The sequence below is a fragment of the Sebastes fasciatus genome, chromosome 16 (assembly GCF_043250625.1).
Source record: "Sebastes fasciatus isolate fSebFas1 chromosome 16, fSebFas1.pri, whole genome shotgun sequence".
NCBI lineage: Eukaryota > Metazoa > Chordata > Actinopteri > Perciformes > Sebastidae > Sebastes > Sebastes fasciatus.
The window spans coordinates 31354856-31375861 of record NC_133810.1 but is presented as its reverse complement, the minus strand read 5'-3'; the positions used below and the strand labels follow the sequence as shown (position 1 = coordinate 31375861).

The 21006-nt window shown below is 42.5% G+C and overlaps 2 protein-coding genes across 2 annotated transcripts in view; both read right to left on the bottom strand.

The window, feature by feature from the left end:
* esama (endothelial cell adhesion molecule a) overlaps positions 1-21006 on the bottom strand; it is a 210537-nt gene that overhangs the window by 50053 nt on the left and 139478 nt on the right. The gene's annotated exons all lie outside the window — the stretch shown is intronic.
* On the bottom strand, positions 5067-11429 carry msantd2 (Myb/SANT DNA binding domain containing 2). The gene is made up of 4 exons (XM_074611285.1): positions 10962-11429; positions 9122-9377; positions 8960-9023; positions 5067-7603 (listed from the first exon to the last, which is right to left on the bottom strand). The coding sequence occupies exons 1-4, from the start codon at positions 11406-11408 to the stop codon at positions 6682-6684; spliced, it is 1689 nt and encodes a 562-aa protein (XP_074467386.1). The 5' UTR covers positions 11409-11429; the 3' UTR covers positions 5067-6681.

Here is a 21006-nt window from a genome sequence, read left to right as displayed (position 1 = left end):
TGCGCATCAATGTTAATCACAACTTCTGCTTATGAGCTTCAAAATAAAACACATTGTTTAAGCTTTGAGTGGACAGTCAGCTCTTATTTTGAAAGCAAAGATGACTTGACATCCGCTGTTTCACTGCCTATAATGTTGCAGCTTGATGCAGGTACACCTGTCAGGATTCAGGATTCAGGATTCAAGATTCAAGATCTTTATTATCATTGTGTATACAACGAAATTAGATTGTGACAATTCCATAATAAAAAGAAATTACAATATATAAAGAGATATTACAATAAAAATATAAAAAATATAACAATATATAACGAGATAATACAATATAAATAGAAAAGAGAGTACAATATATAAAGAGATATTACAATAAAAATATAAAAGAAAGTACAATATATAAAGAGATAATACAATATAAATATAACAAATATATTGATGCTATTTGTATTCGCATTTGTTATTGTTTGTGTAGTTTACATTGTTTATTCACCTGAGTATTTGACTGCTGGAAACTGTATTTCATTCATATATATATATATATATATATATATATAGTGATGTCCTTGATGATGTTTTTGGCCCTTCTGATCTGGTCCTCTTGTCCGCAGCATTATATGTGCAAATGTACAATTTTGTATATAATTCTGAATTTCACGAAATATCACAAAACATGTGATATAATAACTGTAAATGAGAAATCTATATATGTCTTTTCCCAAAATGTTCATCAAAAACGTTAACATCAATTAAACCAAATGTGATTATTTGGTTATGCCTCTAGGTTTTACATTTGTTTGTGCATATAGACGCGTGATGGATGTGTGAGGAGAATTCATTGTGAAAGACGACGGTCTGGTTAATGTTACTCAAAAATACAGAATATTAATTATTTTCGTCTGATTTCCTCCTTAAAGCTGCACAGCAGGTAGAAATGGAGCAAATCTAAAAAAAAAGGGATTTTTATAAAACGGTAAAATGAGACAAGTAATCTGTGTCCTCTGGTGTCCTCCGACGCTCCTAACAGTCATGGCATGTTGAGATCTGTTGAGGAAATACCAAGCACCGCCCACTAGCCGGGGCACAGCCAATAGGAACGCTCTCTCTCTCTGAAAGGACCTGTGATTGGTCAAAGTCTCCCTTTACAGTCTAGATGTTCTCAAGCCTGAAAACAGAGTCATGATGAGGAGCAGAAGTCTCTCAGATCATTTGAATTACAATATGCTGAAAGGTTATTATGGATTTTTTGCCTAATGATGCCAAAAATATATACTGCCTACTGCAGCTTTAAAGTTCTCTAAACAACACCGTGGTGCCTCACCACTGACCTGTTATGACCTGAATTTGTCTCTAAAAAAGATAAAGGGCAAAAAGGGTGTTTCATCCAACTCCGGGCAGGCATACTCGTGGGCAATTTGCCGATTTCAAATACCCTGCCTCCAGCTTTTTTCAACAATAAGCCTATTTCCAAACCCACACAACTAAAGCTCCATCCTTTTCCCCATGCAGTCTCCCCCTGAAGATCTGCAGCTCCTGCTCCATCATGTGTGAAGAGGTGTGGGGTCTGAAAGCACAGAAACACACTGGACTCAGCTTGACGTGAATTCCCAAGGTGCAGTTCACCCCCCTGATGTAGAAATATGGACTGACCTGTGCTCTCCGAAGTGCTCAGACCCCTTTATTTCATTTTGCCCAGTTGCCTCAGCAACAAGGGCTGAGGCTAATGCAGGACGACTGCTCAATTATGAGAGGTGAACAAGGGTTATTCCTGTGATTAAATCCAAAGAAGCAGAGTCCAAGCCTTATGGGGAGGAGGTTTTTGTTGTGTTGTTGTAAATTGCGTCAGGAGCCAGCAGCTGAAATCTACAGCATTCAGAGGAACGCTGTCACAACAGGCCTGTTTCTATTTATCTGCAGGGCAGAGAGGCTAATACTGGATACTGGACTACAGACTGATCCAAACCGACTACAGTCTGGTGAAATGATGAGCAAACCTGACACCTGGAGGCCAAACATATTGTTCCAGTGACATATCCATGCAGTCAGGGCACATTAAATATACTTTCTCATGTTTTTAGCTTTTTTTTTCTCAAAACAAAGGAGAACATCCAATCAATCTAGAGACCTAGAGCATTCAGAGGATGGATGGATCAGACTAGAGACCTAGAGCATTCAGAGGATGGATGGATCAATCTAGAGACCTAGAGCATTCAGAGGATGGATGGATCAGACTAGAGACCTAGAGCATTCAGAGGATGGATGGATCAATCTAGAGACCTAGAGCATTCAGAGGATGGATGGATCAGACTAGAGACCTAGAGCATTCAGAGGATGGATGAATCAATCTAGAGACCTAGAGCATTCAGAGGATGGATGGATCAATCTAGAGACCTAGAGCATTCAGAGGATGGATGGATCAAACTAGAGACCTAGAGCATTCAGAGGATGGATGGATCAAACTAGAGACCTAGAGCATTCAGAGGATGGATGGATCAAACTAGAGACCTAGAGCATTCAGAGGATGGATGGATCAAACTAGAGACCTAGAGCATTCAGAGGATGGATGGATCAGACTAGAGACCTAGAGCATTCAGAGGATGGATGAATCAAACTAGAGACCTAGAGCATTCAGAGGATGGATGGATCAGACTAGAGACCTAGAGCATTCAGAGGATGGATGGATCAAACTAGAGACCTAGAGCATTCAGAGGATGGATGGATCAATCTAGAGACCTAGAGCATTCAGAGGATGGATGGATCAGACTAGAGACCTAGAGCATTCAGAGGATGGATGGATCAGACTAGAGACCTAGAGCATTCAGAGGATGGATGGATCAGACTAGAGACCTAGAGCATTCTGGACGTCCCGTATGGATACTGAGGACACTTTGATCAGTTCAGGGTTGGTTTGTTTGAGCTTCAGGTCGTGGTTTCATATTTCAGGAGGTTCAGTATAAAGTTTGATGACAAAACACTATATACTATCCGCATATTACTGCATGCATTACACATTAACTGTGAATAAGAACAAACCGGACGATCAAATATACAACAGCGAGCTATAATGGAATATTCTGCACCTCCAGAGTAAAAAAGACAGTGAAATGTAACATTAATTATTAACTAACTGACGGAGCCAGACACGTTTTATTCATAAAGACAATCTATCTGTTGCTTTGGTGTCTGAGTCATAATCGATTCATTCATTCTGTTCACTTAATAAATGTCTTATCATACCGTTCTTGGATGTCTGATTAAACAAAAAAAAGATATTTGTTCCCATTCCAAAGGTTGTTTCTAAGAGGTCATTGGCGTTGTTGTCTCTCTGCACACACTTCACAGCCACACGTTGTGTCAGCTGTGGCTTTGCATTATTAGTCAGCTCTCCACATCTGTCTCCCGGCTTTTTTCTTTCTTTTTAAATGAGATATTAATGCCTTCCAAAGCAAAAAGATTTCATTTCACAGTGACAAAGTGAAGTCATTTCTTCCACCACCATGTGGGGATTTTCCACATATAGCTCTCTATGGCCATCTCCTGGACACATGGCTGAATTACATCTCTGTCAGCTACTGCAATTACAGCCACTAAACCAAATCATTAAAAGCACAAGGCTGATTTGAGCTAAATGCCAACATGCTGATATTTAGCAGGTATAATGTTCACCATTATGTTAAGCTTTCTAGCATGCTTACTTCTGCTGAGGCTGATGGGACTTTAGTTTTGCAGGTATTCTGATCATAAACAACCTGATGGTGGCGCTAGATGGAAAGTCAGAGGATCACCAAAGTGATGACAATTCATCTGGAACATCTGGAACAACCTTCATGGGAATCCATCCAATAGTTGTCAAGACATTTCACTGAAAGCCACAAATCTCAACCACACAAGTGGCGCTAGAGAGAAAGGTCAGGGGTCAACATTGCCGTCCCAAGTGGCCATGTTTGGCGTCAGCACGTCACCTTAGTGACCCCAGGGGCCTGGACTAGGAAGCAGGATTTGGGGGGTAACGAGGTAACTTCAGGGTTACCTACGATGGTGGATCACTTCTTACCGGGGTAGATCGCCATGGTAACTGATGCTGACCAGCTAACCTGCTCCGGAGCAGGTTATGTTCCAGATAAGAGATCAGCTCGTATAAAAGCACCTCCTACTGACCAATCAGAGCTCAGTGAGCAGATCGAATGGTAATATTACACAAATATGTTGCATTATAGTTTTACATTACATGATAAATTAGTCATAATCCAGAATAAACACATAACACAGTTTAAACTGACAGATGCAGGAAGGACAGCTGGATTTAAGCTGCTCTCAAGTCCGTTTCACACCGCCGGACGCAGCTGAAAGAAGGCTGAAACACGCCGTCTCTTTACCAAAGGGCATAATGAAGTGTAATCTATTCATCTATTATATTCTTTGTATTTGTTTAATGTTATAGTTTGCTCTTGGTTAATCAAATGTGTCGCTCTGCTGACAGTAGACTTGTCCATGTTTGTGATTGGTCAGATGCTGCGAACATCGCCCTCTTCATGTGAACACGCTCATAACCAGATAGAGAAACCCTGGGTTGAGTTGAGTTAAGACCGCTTAGTGGGGTCCCTTTTGTTCGGGTTAGTTAAGCTAGATAAGTAGAAGATACGCTGGGTATGTTGAACTGGCTTCGTAGTATACAGGCCTCTGGATGTTGGTATCGCACCACTCCACTTCTACTGTTGAATAAACACATGTTAGTATATAACATCAGTGAGGACAGCGTGGTTCATCAGCACATAAAGCAGATTTCTCTAAAAGGCACTAACGTGAGCTCTCAAACACATAAACAGGAGTCCAGGTTCACTGCGTGGCAAATGACAGTGAGTGCCCCATTTATTGGTTTTCAAATGTAAACATACAGGACGGTGACTTCAAAACAATCACATACAAGACATGGTGTCAACCAATAAAATATAAAATATCATATTCATCTTTATATACTGTATACCCAAACAAATGAACAAGTTTGCAAAAGCCGGAATGCTCAAGAACATCGATATTTTTTAAATATATATATTTATATATATATATATATATATATATATATATATATATATATTAGATATATATAAGGTAGATTTCATATACATGGATTCAATATGGACTCGTCCCTCGTTTGATTCTTCTCTACAGTCCAGTCCTTTCCCTGGCACATTGCACATAACCTCAGGAACCATGTTCATAAAGAATTCAGTTTACTTATTGGTCAAAGGATGAGTTAACCCCTGCAGCTTAGTGTCTTAACCTGACTAGTCACTTACAGTGCACCCATAAGCATGATTGTGTGGCATCTGCAACACTGGTGCATTTAAGATACCAGTGTGTGGGAGGTGCTGGTAACTCATCAACACAGCTTCTACCCACAAACCCCACAGCAGCAGCAGCAGCTAGAGATGCTCCGAAGTACTGGCCACCAATACATGATGGCCTTCTGGATACTTACACTCCAGTGTAATATCAGTGATTTCTGATACCATGGCACAAAAAAAAACAACACAAAGAGTAAATGAATAATGTCCGTACTGATCTGGCAGTATTTCAGGCGCAAAACTCGGAATCCCAGCGACCTAGTCGAGCGTTTGGATGTGCATTAGAGCTACAAAAGACCATGCAACAAAGTCAGCATGAAGGCTGAACAGATAACAAGACAGCTGCTTAAAAAAAGTGCGCTCCATCCCGGTGAAATGGAGTAGCAGGCAGCAACATGAAGCAGCAGGTATGACACTGAATCTCTCTCAGCTGAAAACCAAACAGCAGCAGGTGGTACAGTCGAGATGCTGTGATGAACTTTCATCATTTTTACAGCTTGTAAGTGTTTGCAAAGACACTTCAGCCATGCTAAGCAGTGTGGCAACTGTTTTCATTAATCTGCATTATTTACAACGCTCTTGACACACGTGGTATTTCGTATACTTGCTGCACAAAGCGGCCGTTGATACGGGACGGTATAAAGCTGCATGAGTCGTTTAGCGTGCCGAATGGCCACCACGCCCCAACCGGCCGGTCGGGTTTGTGCACCTGGTGTTCACACTGTTGGATAAACAGGAATCCAATTCTTCTTTTCTCCCTAATTAGCATGGAAGCATCCCTAGCTGCAGCCCATTTACACGTGCAAAACATAAGGCAGAAACCAGCCGTTACTCTTCGATGCTTTGAGCATTCAGGTCCAGACCTCAACAGTCAAAGTAAAGGCAGTTTTAGAATAAATACACACTGTGGTCCCTTTGCTGCCTTGTTTGCTACATCCTACTGAGGTAGACAGATGCGTACTGCAGTAGTCACCTTGCCAACCCCACGCTCCCTGACGAGGCAATATTTATCTACACCAAACAAGCAGCAGAAACCTTCGTAGTGCACATTAGCCGTAAATAATAAGTACATACTTCTTGGATGTTGCAGCTCTGTAACACCTACATCTACTGTTCCCATATCTCTGCACAATACATCTGCCATATTGTGCATCATCATTCTTTTCAGACTTAATACGGGTGTAATGAAAAATCTCTTCAACGGAGCTGAAAAGGCTGCAAAAATATGCCAGACTGTCACACGTCCATGCTTTAGAACACAGAATTGGTCACCTTTCTTGTTGCCTTGCTGGCTGTAACACGTGTTAATAATGATATCTTTATTGTGAAACACTGAGTGTAGTTACGACGTTTCTTTGTTGTTGTATTTCAACGAACAACCGACAGCAGTTTCGAGGCACTCCAGCAGGGAGCCTGCTGAGAGGAAGTCCAGCTCCACCTCGATGAATTTGATGTAAATGGCAAAAAGTTGAGACGAGTCTTCACCTCCATCACCGTTCATATGCGTGACGGCACCGCGGCAGTTCTCCTGCAGGAAACGCGTCACAGCGGAGTGTTCGCCGTGGACGTAGTGTTTGCCGGAGCCCTGGAAGTGCTGGAAGAGACTCTGCTGTATGGTCCTCTCCTCCGCTATGCCGAGGTAGCAGTAAGTGACTTTAGCCCCGGTCCTGTAACATGTCTCTGCACCGTCTCCGTCAGCTGAACTGTGTGCCCCGTTCTCTGACTCGCACTGAGGTAAGCTATGGTCTTCACCGTCACCCTGGGGAAAGGTGTGAGCGATGTCGTACATGGATGACACCGCCTCGTAGCCAATAGCGTAGAGTCCGTATGCTTTGGGGATGTCCCCAGGAAGGAGGTAGTGGGATGTTCCTCTGCTGCAGCCTGCTGCCCTGGACTGGGACACGGGGATCCACTCCACCTCCATGTGCAGCTCCAGGCAGCGCGCCTCGCTGATGGTAATGTCCAGGAACTTGTAGTAGACATTCTTCCAGTTCATCTTCTGAACTTTGGTCATGATGACGCGGCCTTCCGGCTTCTCCGGGTTGAAGTACTCGCGGAGTCTCTTGCCCAGCGGCACCTGCGAGCTGATTTCAGCGTAGTGGTAACGCACGTCCTCGCGCCAGCGCGTGTTGTAGCCCACGCCAAAGATGGCCAGTTTGTTGGAGAGGTGCAGCCGTGAGAACTCAGTCCACGTCTGGAAGTGCTCCCATTTCAGCTGCACCGACTCCAGAATACGCATCACAGTCTGCATCATGTCCCTTTTTCTGCAGAGAACCAAAGACACATCACAATGACGAAGCATTAAAAACACGTTTTCCATTTAACAAGCAGTCGCCTGTCATACTACATCAATAAATAGCACCATGTTAGCCTGGTTATAGGAGCTACTGTGGCTTTAAATACTTCTGTTACCTCTGCCTTTAGGCATCAATATCTCTACAGATGAACTATCTAACGGTCTCGTAGTCTCTTGTGATCCTTTGACACAGTACAGAGGGGCTAAAGTACAACTCTAAAACAAAAGAACACCAAGAAGTGACGTGGAGATTCTTAAAAGGCACGATGAGCAGAATTTGTCGGTTCATTCAAAGTCGGCCCCTCCTCCCCGACTCAGCGAAGGTTAGGCTGCTCGGCAGCGGCTGAAAGCCAACCCTAGATTTGTCCGCTTGGCTTCACTATATTTGTGTTTTTTTGGCATAGTGTCCGTCATTTTCGTAGCTTCTTCTTGGATGCGTGCCTACTGGTCACCTGGACGCTACGCCCAGAAACGTCCCGAACACAGCAGAGTAAAGGTGCTTTCACATCAGGGACCTGGGCCTGGATCTGAGTACACTTGTCCCCAAAGTCCAGTTGGATTGATTAGTGTGAACGCTCCGTACCGTACTCGGGCACGGTTTGTCGATCCGTACTCCAGACCACCTTTTCAAGTGGACTGGAGTACGGATCCTGTGGACTCGGCTACGGTCTGCATCAGGTGTGAAAGCCAATCGTACCAAAACAAGGAAGTGGACCGCTATTTAACGCGAGTAATGTTAGCAGTCAGCGAGTAGTTTAGAAAGGTCAGGCTCTTTTCAATGCCGCCGGTCTCCTCCAAAATCTGTATACATATAAAACAGTTTCATATCTACAGTATGTCTGTATCTGCGCGCAGCATGTATTGATCTCATCCTCTGAACTGCACGGCCGTGGATGATCCAGCAGGAAGGCCGGCGAGAGGTTCCTTAAAATAGAAACAATAGGCGATGGGGTTGAGTGATGTTTGGTATTGTATTTAGCTGATTTAATGGTCTGTCTGCGAAGAACGAGAGCTGCTCAGCTGCTCAGCTGCTCAGCGGACAGAGAGAGAGATTGTTGGAAAGACTAACGACGACAGTATTGGTGAGTTTTATTTTGTTTCTGTCCAGTTTGAATGAAGTGTTTTATGATGCTCCGCCACTAGAACAGCTGATCTCAACATAAACAAATACACGTGGATGATGACGCAGTGTACTCGGGTACGGAACAACTTTACTAATGTGAAAGCTGAGCAGAGAGGGGGGAGGGGGGGCAAGCGTACTTACAGCACAAAGCTTTATATCAAACATGTTCAATGTTCAAAGACAAAGTGAAGTCAGCCTTACTGGGCTTGTTCTGACAGCTCGATCTGGATCTGCAGAGCTCTGTTTTTAGGCACCAGGATTTCTTCTGGAGAGAACACAAACACATATATATATATATTAGTTTAAACCCATTATTATCATGTCTTTTACGTCATCCGTCCACTCCTTGTCCAACACACTCACCGGTCTCCATGTCTCCCTCCTGGAAGGCCGAATCCAGCACCTGGTTGCACCAGTCCTCCTGGGAGAAGTCTTCCAGGGTGCTGCCATCAGACTCCATCTCCTGATACAACCCGCTGCTGTTGATCAGCACCGGGGCACAGCTCTGGGAGTCCCAGCCTCCCTGACCGAACACCTTCTCCAGCTGCTCTATAGTGTAGCTGCTCTTCCGCTTGCCGATGCCGTGCTCCTTCACGCGGCTGTAGCAGCGCCGCAGCGTCTGTATGTGGTGGTGGGATGAATAAAGGATTCACTCGGCTGTTGTTGGGGACAGGTCTACGGTACGGGGACTCACAGAAACTTCAACATCAGAGAATATCTCAACTGAGAGCCTATAATATGTCATATCCATCACAATGCATGATGGCCACTATTGATGGAGCTGTGCACTGAAAACACAGGTGTATTAGAAAGGTGAGTAAAGGTGAGTGTTTAAAGGTGAGTGTATAAAGGTGAGTGTATAAAGGTGAGTGTTTAAAGGTGAGTGTTTAAAGGTGAGTGCAGGTGAGACTACTGGACTGTAACAGCTAATGTTGTCCGTGTGCACCTCCATCACAAACCCCATCAGCTGCATGACAGCACCTGTTAGCACCTCCAGCTCAGAGTCTGAGTCCTGCTGGAGGTCCTGATGATGGAGGATGGACATGATGGACATGATGGACATGATGCACATGATGCACATGATGGACATGATGGAGGATGTACATGATGGACATGATGAACATGATGCACATGATGCACATGCAAGACATGATGCACATGATGGACATGATGCACATGATGCACATGATGCACATGATGGACATGATGGAGGATGTACATGATGGACATGATGCACATGATGCACATGCAAGACATGATGCACATGATGGACATGATGGAGGATGTACATGATGGACATGATGCACATGATGCACATGATGCACATGATGGACATGATGCACATGATGCACATGATGCACATGATGCACATGCAGGACATGATGCACATGATGGATATGCAGGACATGATGCACATGATGGATATGCAGGACATGATGCACATGATGGACATGCACAGCTGTTATTTACCTTCATGATGCACATGATGGACATGCAGGACATGATGCACATGATGGACATGCAGGACATGATGGAGGACGGACATGATGCACATGATGGACCTGCAGGACATGATGCACATGATGGACATGCAGGACATGATGCACATGATGGACATGATGGAGGACGGACATGATGCACATGATGGACCTGCAGGACATGATGCACATGATGGACATGCAGGACATGATGCACATGATGGACATGCAGGACATGATGCACATGATGGACATGCAGGACATGATGGAGGACGGACATGATGCACATGATGGACCTGCAGGACATGATGCACATGATGGACATGCAGGACATGATGGACATGATGGAGGACGGACATGATGCACATGATGGACCTGCAGGACATGATGCACATGATGGACATGCAGGACATGATGCACATGATGGACATGCAGGACATGATGGACATGATGGACATGCACAGCTGTTATTTACCTTCATGATGCACATGATGGACATGATGCACATGATGGACATGCAGGACATGATGGACAGGCACAGCTGTTATTTACCTTCATGATGCACATGATGGACATGATGGAGGATGGACATGATGGAGGACGGACATGATGCACATGATGCACATGATGGAGGATGGACATGATGCACATGATGGAGGATGGACATGATGGACATGATGGACATGATGCACATGATGATGCACATGCACACAGCTGTCCTTTACCTTCATCCTCTCCCTGCACTGAGACGGTGTCCTCTCGTAGCCCAGCTCGGACAGAGCTCTGGAGACCCGCTCGTACATGGCTGGTCCCGGGGCCTTCCCGGAGAACACGGTCCCGGCCACCTCCAGCTGCTGCATCCGCGCCTCCGTCAGCCGCTCGTTGCCCCACACCGCGATCAGCGCGTTGGTCTCGGACGGAGTCCAGGACATCCCCCGGCAGGCTGTGAAGCTGCTGGAGGAGGACGAGGCCACCGGCCGGCCCGGTCCCGGTCCACAGCCCGGTCCAGAGACCACGTTCAGAGGAGAGAAGCGGTTCGGTGTGGACGGGTTGGACTGGTACTGGTTGCTGTCGCTCAGGTCCTCGGACTCTGGAGAGGGGACCTCGGTCTTGGGGATCTTTAACGGAGTGGAGATCTCTGGAGGATGCTCCGCGGTGCTGGACGCAGCCATGTTGGCTCTGTTGCTAAGGGAGGGGGGCGGGGGGGAGGGGATGGGGAGGACCACGTCCGGGTCTTTACGCACGGAGGGGATGGAGGAAAACCAGGACTGGATCTCCGGACTGGATCCACGCACAGGTAATAAAGCTATTAAATACCATATACATGAAGCTAGAGGGCTGCAAACAAACACACATTCACACTGATTATGTGTTGAATTATCTTACCTCTCTGTCTCCAAGATCACTACAGACACAATGAAATTATGAATTAATTAAAAAAAAATAATAATAATATTTTGACATCCCAAACAAAAAAATTGTTATGTAAAGAAAATATTAACAAATGAACTATATAAATTTAAAATATCTATGATGTCATCATGTCGCTTATTTTTATTTATTATATGTTTTTATTTTATGTAATTTAATTTGATCTCTTTTCTGTCTTTAGTCACATGTTGTCTATGTCATATATTAATAATAATAATAATAAAAAAAATAATAATAATAATAATAATAATATTTAATTAATATGGGACGGAGGAAAACCCGGACTGGATCCACGGACTGGATCCACGCACAGGTAATAAAGCTGTTAAATACCATATACATGAAGCTAGAGGGCTGCAAACAAACACACATTAAACTGATTTTGTGTTGAATTATCTTTGACTCTGTCTCCAAGATCACTACAAACACAATTAAATTATAAATTAATTATTATTTTGACATCCCAAATATACAAAAAAAATTGTTATGTAAAGAAAATATTAACAAATGAACTATATACATTTTAAATATATTAGTCATTTCCCTTGTACTGAATGTCATCATGTTGCTTATTTTTATTTATTATGTTTTTATTTGAATTTTATTTGATCTTTTTTCTGTCTTTAGTCTCATGTTGTCCATGTCATATATTATTATTATTATTATTATTATTATTATTATTATTATTATTATTATTATTATTAATAATAATAATAATAATAATAATAATGATAATAATAATATTTAATTAATATGGGACGGAGGAAAACCCGGACTGGATCAACGGACAGGTAACAATGCTATTAAATACCATATATATATAAAGCTAGAGTGCTTCAAACTACCCCAAATGTCCACTTATTTTGTGTTTAATTGCAATTTCTCTGTCTCCAAGATCACTACGAACAAAAAAGCTATTTTGACATCCCAACTGAGAGCCTATAATATGTCATATCCATCACAATACATGATGGCCACTATTGATGGAGCTGTGTACTGTAACACCTGGTGTATTGTAAAGGTGAGTGCAGGTGAGATTACTGGACTGTTACAGCTGATGTTGTCCGTGTGCACCTTCATCACGAGCCCCATCAGCTGCATGACAGCACCTGTCAGCACCTCCAGCTCAGAGTCTGAGTCCTGCTGGAGGTCCTTTGTATTGTTTACAAATCTACAAAGCCCCCCTAGAACCCTAGGAGAAAATCTGCATTACCTCGTTCCCTGAATGATGCCAAAACCTTGTTGCCTACTGAAGCTTTAAATTGCTACACAATTGAATGTAAGTAATAGGCTAGTAGATATATTAGCCCACAAAGTGTTATTCATAATATAACACTGAAAGGATGTGATTTTCTGCGTAATAAATAGGCCTACATTTACTTTTGATACTCAGGACGTTTTTCTGATAATACGTTTGTTCTTTACTTAAGTAACATTTTGAATGCTGGAATTTTACTTGTAAGGAACAGACAACTTTCAGACTATGGTATTTCTTCCTCTACTTTAGTAATCTCTGAGTACTTCTTCCACCACTGGGTGTTAGAAATAACATTAACAATGGCTCAGTTGTATTAAAATTTCCCAGTAAGCCCCGACACTATAGTGAGCAGTTACAGGAACATGCTCACAATGACAATGCTGACACAGAAATGTGTATTATGTTCACCATCTTAAGCATGTTGGCATGCTAATCACTAATTATCAGTGAGGATGATGATGGGAGTGACCAAACAGTAGACAAACAAAGAAATCAATATTCACACATTTGCATATATAGATTGTGATAAAAACACTTTAGAGCTTCTTTAAATGGGAAATGCAGTTTCAGTCTTGGTATATTTTCAGCTGCAGCATGTACAGTATGTTGTATTTAATCGTAAAAATGATAATCTTTAGAGGTAAAGATAATGTACCTTGTATTGTGATATGTCTTAATGTTAATACACAGACTGCTTTGCTGAGTTATTTATTAGATACATGCATTAGATACTTTATTGTCCACGTGGGAGAATTTGGGTATTTGTCTGATTTGTTTTGAAAGATGCCACTACAAAAAATGTCACCAGAGTAAAATCTGTAAGTGATGTGTTGTCCAACAAGTCCCCGTCATCACTGGGCAGTGAATGAAACCTTGTATTGGATTCTGAGTGTATAATTGGTCATTTGATGCCCGATTGATGGATTGTGTCATTCTTTACTTCATCTTTTTCCATGACAATGTTTGATTGGCTTCCCTCAGGGACTGCAAGTCGTCCCGGCCTGCTCTGCCATCTGTCTACTGTTTGCCGGTGTGTGTGTGTGTGTGTGTGTGTGAGTGGTCAGTGAGGTCCTGACCCGGCCAAAGAGACGGTAAGATCCATTTTGGATGAGATCTACACACACGAGCTGTCCAATAGGTCAAAGACAGGAAACAGTGGACAGTCTAACCTTTACATGTCAAAACTGCAGCTGTCAATGAGCCGTCATGTTTGCTGTCAGGAAGAGATGAAATGTGCCTGAAATACCGTTCAATTTACGACTGATTGAATTTGGACTAAATAAACTTTCTGTGTTATATATTATATATATATATATATATATATATATATATATATATATATTTGGATTAAAATTTAATGATAATTCTGGTGATATTCTATATTTTCCTTATTGTCAATGTCAAAGTTCCATGAAAAGACCAAAACCAACAACTAGAAGATGCATTTCCTGCAGGAATGCTGAAAGCTAAAATAAATTGCAAAGTATTGCTGAAAATAATAATAAAACATTTTTTATAGCACTTTTCCAAACATAGTTACAAAGTGCTTTACATAAGTTAAAATAGTGCAAACATCAAGATTAAAACAATACATAATAAAAAACATAGGCCAAAATGAAATGTTTAACATCAGACTTAATAAAACAGTTTGTACAAAAAGTCAGCAGTAATGAAAATAAAACAAGCGTTTGCTATAAAAAGGCCTTCCTGTAAATGCAGAAATATGAAATGACTTTCTCTGAATATGTTAAAGATCAAATGCATTGCATTGTTGAAAAAGCTGGAAGTTGAAATGTAAAACTGGCCGAGTTGGAAGCTGAACTTTATCTAAAGAAGCTCTAAAGACCTGAAATCCATTGCTAGAAAAGCTGGAAGCTAAACTCTTACTCTGTCAAAGTCGTAGTAGTTGCAAAAGCAACACATACAGTAAGTTCCTGTTGTTACAGGCGACCCCTCCTCCTGCAGGTTTCCCCTCAAACCGTGTCTTGCACTCTCATTGGCTGCAGCTCGTGGCCGGAATCCCCGACAGGCCCAGATGTTTAGCATGCTGGATATCTGGAATGTGTCTGCGAGACATCGACGAGCCTCCAATTTGCCTCTGATCTGGGGCGTTTTGTCTGGAAGCTCCAAAACTGTCAAGGAGCTGAAAATCATTGCTAAAGTCGAGTAGAGTGAACTAGCTATAACATTAACAGAGGTTCCATTGAGATACGTTATGACGCGTTAAAACTCTATTCAGTAAAAATGATTATTGGACAAAGGTAAATTATATTGTTGTCATGATGATGATACAATAAATCCATTAGTTTTAAGGAGATGCTTTCAATTTAAAATAGATATTAGAGAGGGAATGACGTGTATTTTCTTAAATGATGAGACATCTCGTATGTGAGACAGACAGCTGATCACTGTGCACAAATGTACTGTAGCTCCGTCGCCTACTTAGGCCTCAAGAGCCCTTCTGGAGCCGGCAGACACAGAAACCTCGCCTGGATTTTCCAAAATCAGTAAGGTCAAGTCTTCTGTGGCCTCATTTGTGTTTTAATATTCCTGAAAGCACATCTGAATAAAAATAGTGAGGATCTGTGTTAATCTGCGTACCATCAAGAGACGACCATCGTGTGCCGGGGACATGTACAGACATAACTTAAAGTTAATGAGACAGGACTTTATTTGCACATGTTCAGGACACCGGCTTCACCTTTTAGTGCCACCAGCTTTGCCGACGCCTCGTCAATTTGAAGTTTCAGAATATCTTTTTTTTTGTAATTAGAGAAGATGGTTGTAATCATAATCCTGGGATTATCATCAGAGGGGTGAATTTATTTTTTTCAAACAGTAATTGATTGCTAAGAGACTGAATTTGTCCAAAGTCTGGTTTAGCTGAATGCTGATTTCCTCATGCTGGAGTGTATACTTAATTGCGTTTGTGTGTCTTAATTTAATATGTGAACCATGTTTTTCATCGTCTGCAACTGCACATTTGAAATGTTTGTCATCAGTACGATGCATTGACCTGAGAGAGGCTACGATCGTTATAAAACGACGATGCAGATAAAACAAATGTTCTTCAAAATGTCCTCAAGTTGGACGCTTATGTCGGGTCTAAAAATCAACCTTTGTGTTGCTGAAGGCTGCGAGATTAATTCCCCCCCTTCAGTCGGCTGATGGATTTATTTTTGTCTCCATGCTCATCTTTGATTGGGCCACATCTGTTACCCATGAGCCTCAGTGTTAATGACAGTGCCAGGAATGCCCTCAAGTGTTTTCATTGGAGCGTATCTGAGTGAAGTCCTACTTATGGCTCCAAACTCATTACGGTACATGTATGAAGTGACATGATGATTACCAAGTTAAAGTGCGGCCTGTCAGCTTAGATTTCACCCACCAGGTGGTCAGGTAAGCACCTGGTGGTCTTCTTTTGGTTTAGTTCAAAGTGTTAAAAGTCATTTGACATACACATAATGATAATAACATTTAATGCAGCAGTCATGATTATGCATTACAGGTTTGAGATTGCAGAGTAATTTTTTACAAAAGGAGACCAGGTGGACCAAAAATAGCAAATAAATGGCTCAGACCCTAAAGGGTTAAACATTCATCCAGCATCAGAATAAACTAAAAGCATAAAAAATGATTATGCAGTAAAATAACATGATTGCTAATCAGTCATTTAGACTTTCTCCCCCTCTGGTTTCCATGAAGTCTTTGAGAATGAGCCATCGCCTTTAGAGAAGGCTCTTCACACCTTCCATCAATTTCACCACCATCTCATCCCCATCACCGCAGCGCTCCTGTCAGATCATTACCAGATAGGTGTGAAATGACCATTACGTCGGCTGCTTCCTTGATACTGATTGCAGCAGACGTGTCATCTTAAGCACACCGGGCTGAAAAAAAGAGCAGTCACGCTGGAAATCGTGTCTCTGCCCCGACGAGGACATCAGCCAGAGATCTCAGAAAGGACTGACGAGTCGATCCAAGAGAAAGAAAGCACTTTGAACTTTACTCTTTTGCTGTAACTTCACAAATAAATATAAATATGGTGGCCTTGAGGTTTAATACACGGAACCACAACATCTCCAGCTGTTTAGCCGGGGACCAAGGTTGTAGTGTTTGATTTGTGCTCAGTCTGGGGTTTGATATAATACCAAACTCACTGCCAGCGATCAGCCATAAACAGTGTTAGAAACTCAGTCAGAGTTTAGCTCGGATAGAACTCACTGCTGTAGTTTGATTGATCGAGCCTGTTGGTGTTAATAATTGTTTTGCATTTTGATTTAAATGCTTGTTATTGTTTCCAAGTCATTTAATGTTTCTGCTACTGACATGCCGATTTTTGTTACACTGTAAAATTACACAGTTATCACAGTGATTTCCTGAGTTATTAGCTTAAGTCTACAGCTTTATAGTAAACCTGCATGTCCTGTTAGTGTGCCCTGCACTCTTATGGCCTGAGAGCAACCCCCAATTCACGAAAACCCCCAAAAGCTTGATCTGTATAGATCCTGATATACCGAATCAACATACTGCAAACTGCCTGGCACTACTTGGTTGCATGTCATTTACCTCAAGTGATTAACCAAAAGCTCTAGTTTCTGTCATCATTAATGTTATACCTTCAGCACATGTGAAGTAAGGACTGACACAACGACATGAGTACATGTGTTTGATGTCTTTTGGTGTACTTGCATGTCACTAACATATCCTACGTGACATCTGAGAGGTCGAGCGCTGCGTTCTATTGCTGAACCTGAACCGGAAACATGAGCATATTCCCCCCGTACTCGCTTCCCTCCACTGGCTCCTCGTCACTTTTTGAGCTCATCTTAAGACTTTATTTGTCTATAAAGTACTTCATGGATCGGCTCCCTCCTACCTATCTGTCCTTTTAACTCCCTATACCCCCCCGAGGTCACTCAGTTCTTCTGACCGGTCACTTCTGGTCGTCCCTCGGGCTCGGCGGAAGCTCAGAGGGCAACCGCGCCTTCTCAGTTGGAACAAACTGCCCCCCCCACCACATCAGATCTGCTCCCTCTACAGAGTCTTTCAAAGCACAGCTCAAAGCTCACCTCTTCTCTTTGGCTTTTGTACTTAAATTGTGATTACTAATTGGCCTTTTCTAATGCTCATAACAGCCTTTTACTCGTGGATTTGATCTCAGTCTCTGGACAGTGTGGTTTTGTTGTCTGCTCTGTTGACCTGGTTTTACTCTGCCTATGTCTGTAAAGCACTTTGGTCAGCTCATGTTTTAAATGTGCTAAAGAAATAAATCTGACTTGACCTTTAGAGCAAACACTGAATTAATGCGTCGTTCACCTCAACTCTGGAATTTTCCACCGGACGGTTGAGTCGGATTCTCCCACATATCCTCAAACAAAAGAACCCCCATGAGTCTCCTGATGCCGAAACTCAAAAACCTCTCTTATCCCAGCCACCCAATCAGCATTTAGCCCTTTAACTTCCTCCAGCTGGGTCCAACCCCCCCCCCAGTGGATTCCCCTACCCTGAGCTAACCTCCCCCGAGCGACAAGGAGACCCAGGTGCCATCACTGAACGAGACGTCGGGGTAATTTGGCTCGACGCGCCCTAACACACCCACCCTCCTTACATCAGGGGCAGAGAGGGACTCTGGACATTAAACACTGTCTCATTAGGTTTATCTGGAAGAGACGGGGGACCTAATGAGAGGCGGTGTAATGACCAAAAACATCTGATCTCCACCCGCTCCAAACAAAACATCCAGGTATTGAGCCCAGGGTCAGGGCCAAAGTCATGTCACGCCTCCCTGCCTCTGAAGGAAGTAGGAGGGGGGGAGACGGAGTGAGGGAATCCAAGTTCAAGAAGACGGGGAGTGACGATGCAGCATCTGCAGCTTCTGGATGCTTCAAAGCTAATCCATCCACACTTTTTAGGTGGGTCTTATGTGATTTGGGTTCAGATTAACAGTTTGTGCCTCCTTTGTGAGTTACTGCACAATTTGAGATAATCAAAGAGTACCAAAAAATAATCTGCACTACCTCTTTCAAAATTCTCTGCAGATGTTTGTGAAGCAATTTGACACAATGAGAGGAAAAAAAGAAAACGAAGTTCTCTCCCAGTGCCTCTGAAAGTTTGTATGCCACCCAGACTGGTCAGCAGCTGGGCACCATTACCCAATTAAATCTAAATATCACAGACAGCTTTGTGAATTAGGGACATTTCTCAGGTCATTAACATCTCATGAATGTTAAATCAGAGAAGCAAATAATTGCTCGGTTGATGATATAGTTTGCAATGTCATCGCAAATTATATTCATAAATCACAAATCTGAAATGTGGTGCTTTTGTTTTATTTATTTGATTTTTTATTGCCAGGCGGCACGTTGTGATATTTTATGAGAGAGTTAACATGGCAAACAGATGTACCCGATATCAGAAAGAGTTATGCACCCCCCCATTAGGTGTTCCTGCAGTCAACATTATGAGACGGACTGTGTTGATCTGCAATTCCCCAAATGTGAGGCATCAGTGAAAAGACAAAGGAAAACAGTTGACAGGAATGAATGAAGGACTGCTAATGGTCATCGCTGTCGGTTGATCCGCAGTCCCCTCAGAGAGGAGGGTGGGAGTGGCGGGGGGGCTGATTCATGAGTTGTTAGAGGTTGGAGAGATGGACACGATGAGGGATGATGGAACCTCTTCATAGTGGAGAGGAGATCCCTGCTGGAGCCCAGGTGTGGAGCAGCTGAACCACCGAGGCCTCTTGACCCCGCGGCCTGTCCACAGCTCAATACGGCATTAGCCTCTCTGCAGTGTGGCCACCTCACCGTCTACTGTCCCCCACTGGAAAATATACTGTAGGGACACGTTTAACAATGGAGCCGTGAATCAATTGTATTAAAGTTGACTGAACAAACGGTTATCCATCACGGATAACCAGCCTCTCCATCACCGACTACACAGACAGCAGAGCTCTTTCTCTAACAGGAAATCTTTCCTTCCCAAAGCAATAACTCTCTACAACACCTCGTCTCCGTCTCACAGAGAACTCTGCAGCTCTATAGTTTCTGTCTCCACCAGGATAATTCACATGGAATCAGGCAGATGGTAGACTGCAAACTGAATACTATCTAGTGGACGAGAGCAGGATGGTAAAATCAGGTGAGGCGGGTAGCGGAAGGAGGCATTGCCGTCCTCCACGACGGCACTTAAAACCAGATGTTACGTAGCTCTCGGACCCAAATGAGATGTAAGTTGGGACACAAAAGAGAAGTCGAGGCTGGCTAAAGATGTGCACACTCTAAATCAAAACCCCACAAAACACACAAACCCAGAGATCCAACTGAAGGTGTCGACCCTCTGCAGACACACAACCGACTGAAGGTGTCGACCCTCTGCAGACACACAACCAGCTGCCAACCTGCTGATAAACTGGAGCCTCCCAGCCAGGCTGGTTATCACCAGCTGAGGTTGATCACAGGTGATGAGCAAGGAGAGAGAGAGAAACCTGCAGCACCAAGAGGAAGCTGCATTTTATAGCTACATGCATTACCAGAATAATTACATAAGATAATAGACATGAAATCTTTTTATTTAATATATTTTGTTCCATCACCATAGCAACATATATATCATCATGCATGTTTCGTTTTGCCGTCCAGAAGGGGTTGTCTATGACGGAGTTTTAGGGTTAAAATAATCTGAGATTTAGAGAATAAAGTCATAACTTTACAAGGAAAAAAGTAATTTCCTTTTCCACAAAAGATCATTTTTTTTATGTTAAACCTTTTTTTTTTAAAGTGGCTTTAGTTACATTAAACAAAACATTTTCTCTAAACATTTGTTTATAAGTATGATTTATAACCCCACTTTACTTCTACAGATATTTCAACAAATATATTCTGATTGTCTTCTCATTGATGTTCAATGGATTTCCTTGTTGAAGGTATCAATACATTTCTATTGCTGACTAAACATGCATATATTATCAACAATTCGGACAAGTATTATTATTTTGGCCCATTTTCTATGTATTTTTCTATTTAATAGTTTTTCATGTTTAATGTTTTTTAATATATATTTGACTTAATCCCTTATGT

Bases quoted from the DNA above. Each gene is read 5' to 3' on its own strand.
- msantd2 (XM_074611285.1), bottom strand. From the start codon at position 11,408: ATGGCTGCGTCCAGCACCGCGGAGCATCCTCCAGAGATCTCCACTCCG. The intron at 9,024-9,121 runs GTGAGTGTGTTG...TGTTCTCTCCAG, and splicing joins GGAGGGAGACATGGAGACCG to AAGAAATCCTGGTGCCTAAA. The intron at 7,604-8,959 runs GTAAGGCTGACT...GGTTCTCTGCAG, and splicing joins GAGCTGTCAGAACAAGCCCA to AAAAAGGGACATGATGCAGA.